Genomic DNA, 1,071 nt, shown 5'->3' with positions numbered 1-1,071 from the left:
GAGTCCGAGGTGGCACCCAGCCTGGCCGACTGGATGGAGCCCCCCATAGAGTGTCCGCCCACGGCCCAGCTGGTTGTGCCCACTGGCTTTGCCCTGCACCTGCCTCTAGAGCACGTCGACCTGTTGCTGGAGCTGGACTCCATGTCCATGGTGCAAGTGTCTCTCGGAGATCAAGTCCTCATGCTGATCCCCGAGGCTCTCCTGGACTCGGACGTGGAAGCGCCGAGGGTACAGATCCTGGAACCGGCCGCTGTCCTGAGCCTTCCCGGCGAGTACATGGCCCTGGAGCCTGAATTCTGCCCAGCTGTGCAAGAGGTCGCCTTCCAAGAAGAGGCCAATGAGGACGACGCTGACCTGCACGTCAACTTCCCGCGGCCTTGGATGGATGTTACAGGCAGCCCCGTCTCTGTTCTCTGTGACCCAGAGCTGCAGGGCTCCTTCGTAGAGCCCTGGCGTCAAGAGATCAACCTTAGTCCAGAGAAAGGCTCTTCTCACCATGACGATTACCTGGACTTGCACCTGCAGGAAGCCTCCCACGACTCCCCACTTCAACCTCTACCTCCTTCTCCTAGTCCTGGTCCCGTGGAGCGCCCGAAGCGTCCTCAGGGTCCTCATTGCAAGGCACGGAGAAGCCTGATCCTGCAATGAACTGATCCCATCCCCACCCACCGCCAGGCTGGAGACCAGATCAGAGTCTTCCGATGAGGGCTTCATGTGCAGTTGACTGCTGGCAAGCATCTCAAGAGCCAGATGAGTTTTGGATGCTTGCCATGTTGCAGAATTTTCCATCAGTTGCAAAATCAGCATCTAGCTGACTAGAACACTGGCAAGGAACTCACCAGGACAAAGAAAAGCCTCCTGAAATACAGCTTTCTTTCAGAAGATCAGACAGCTGCTTAGGGTTTTCTCTAGGGAGGTCACTCTGAAGTATCTCTACCCTGCCCCACCCCGCCCCCAGTTTCCCTTCAAACCCTTGTGCCAATGCTTTCTCTCTCAAAAGCCATGCTGTCTCAGGCACCTGCCTCTTCCTGTTCCCCTCATATTCCAGCCAATGGAGTGATATTTAATCTC

The 1,071-nt window shown here is 56.5% G+C and overlaps 1 protein-coding gene across 1 annotated transcript in view; it reads left to right on the top strand.

Moving 5' to 3' along the window:
* LOC105001857 (proline-rich protein 23C-like) overlaps positions 1 to 648 on the top strand; it is a 14,442-nt gene extending 13,794 nt beyond the window's left edge. The window contains exon 4 of the mRNA XM_010858301.1: positions 21 to 648. Coding sequence (XP_010856603.1) covers positions 21 to 648 — 628 coding nt within the window. The remainder of the gene's footprint in view (positions 1 to 20) is intronic.
* The last annotated feature ends 423 nt before the right edge of the window (positions 649 to 1,071 follow it).

The sequence above is a fragment of the Bison bison genome, unplaced genomic scaffold, assembly GCF_000754665.1.
Source record: "Bison bison bison isolate TAMUID 2011002044 unplaced genomic scaffold, Bison_UMD1.0 scf7180017864384, whole genome shotgun sequence".
Taxonomy (NCBI): Eukaryota; Metazoa; Chordata; class Mammalia; order Artiodactyla; family Bovidae; genus Bison; species Bison bison.
Note: the sequence above shows the minus strand (reverse complement) of the source record. Positions and strands in the feature narration are given on the sequence as shown.